Below are 412 nucleotides of genomic sequence, written 5' to 3'. Positions count from 1 at the left end.
TGATGAGGGGCCCCTAGAGGGTACCCTTGGGGGGCCCCTTGGGGGCCCCCGTGGGGGGCCCCCCTCTAGAGCCGATGAGGGGCCCCTAGAGGGGCCCCTTGGGGGGCCCCCTGGGGGGCCCCCTGGGGGGCCCCCTGTATAGTGTTGGTGTGTATTTTGTTTGTTTTTGTTTGTGTGTGTGTATGTTTTGTTTGTATATTGTTTGTGTGTGTTGTGTATATTTATTTTTTTTGTTTTAAATAAACTAATAGAGGGGAAAGGAGACAAAGGAGACAGATAAATAGGATGAAGGAGACCCCCACAAACACCAGCAGCAACAGAAGGAGACAGCAGCGGGCCTGGAGGAGACACATACATTTGTAGAGAATATATATATATATATATATATATATATATATATATATATACTTAT

At 47.1% G+C, this 412-nt stretch overlaps 1 protein-coding gene across 1 annotated transcript in view; it reads right to left on the bottom strand.

Annotated features, from left to right (window-relative positions):
• The window catches only part of EMH_0040810 (uncharacterized protein), a gene marked incomplete at both ends in the record, with an annotated part of 3017 nt that extends 2660 nt beyond the window's left edge, over positions 1-357 (bottom strand). The window contains one exon of the mRNA XM_013495544.1: positions 309-357. Coding sequence (XP_013350998.1) covers positions 309-357 — 49 coding nt within the window. The remainder of the gene's footprint in view (positions 1-308) is intronic.
• Positions 358-412: the final 55 nt, after the last annotated feature.

This window comes from Eimeria mitis, genomic scaffold (assembly GCF_000499745.2).
Source record: "Eimeria mitis Houghton genomic scaffold, Emh_scaff1629, whole genome shotgun sequence".
Lineage (NCBI taxonomy): Eukaryota > Apicomplexa > Conoidasida > Eucoccidiorida > Eimeriidae > Eimeria > Eimeria mitis.
The sequence above is the reverse complement of the archived record's forward strand: the minus strand, read 5'-3'. Positions and strand labels throughout refer to the sequence as shown.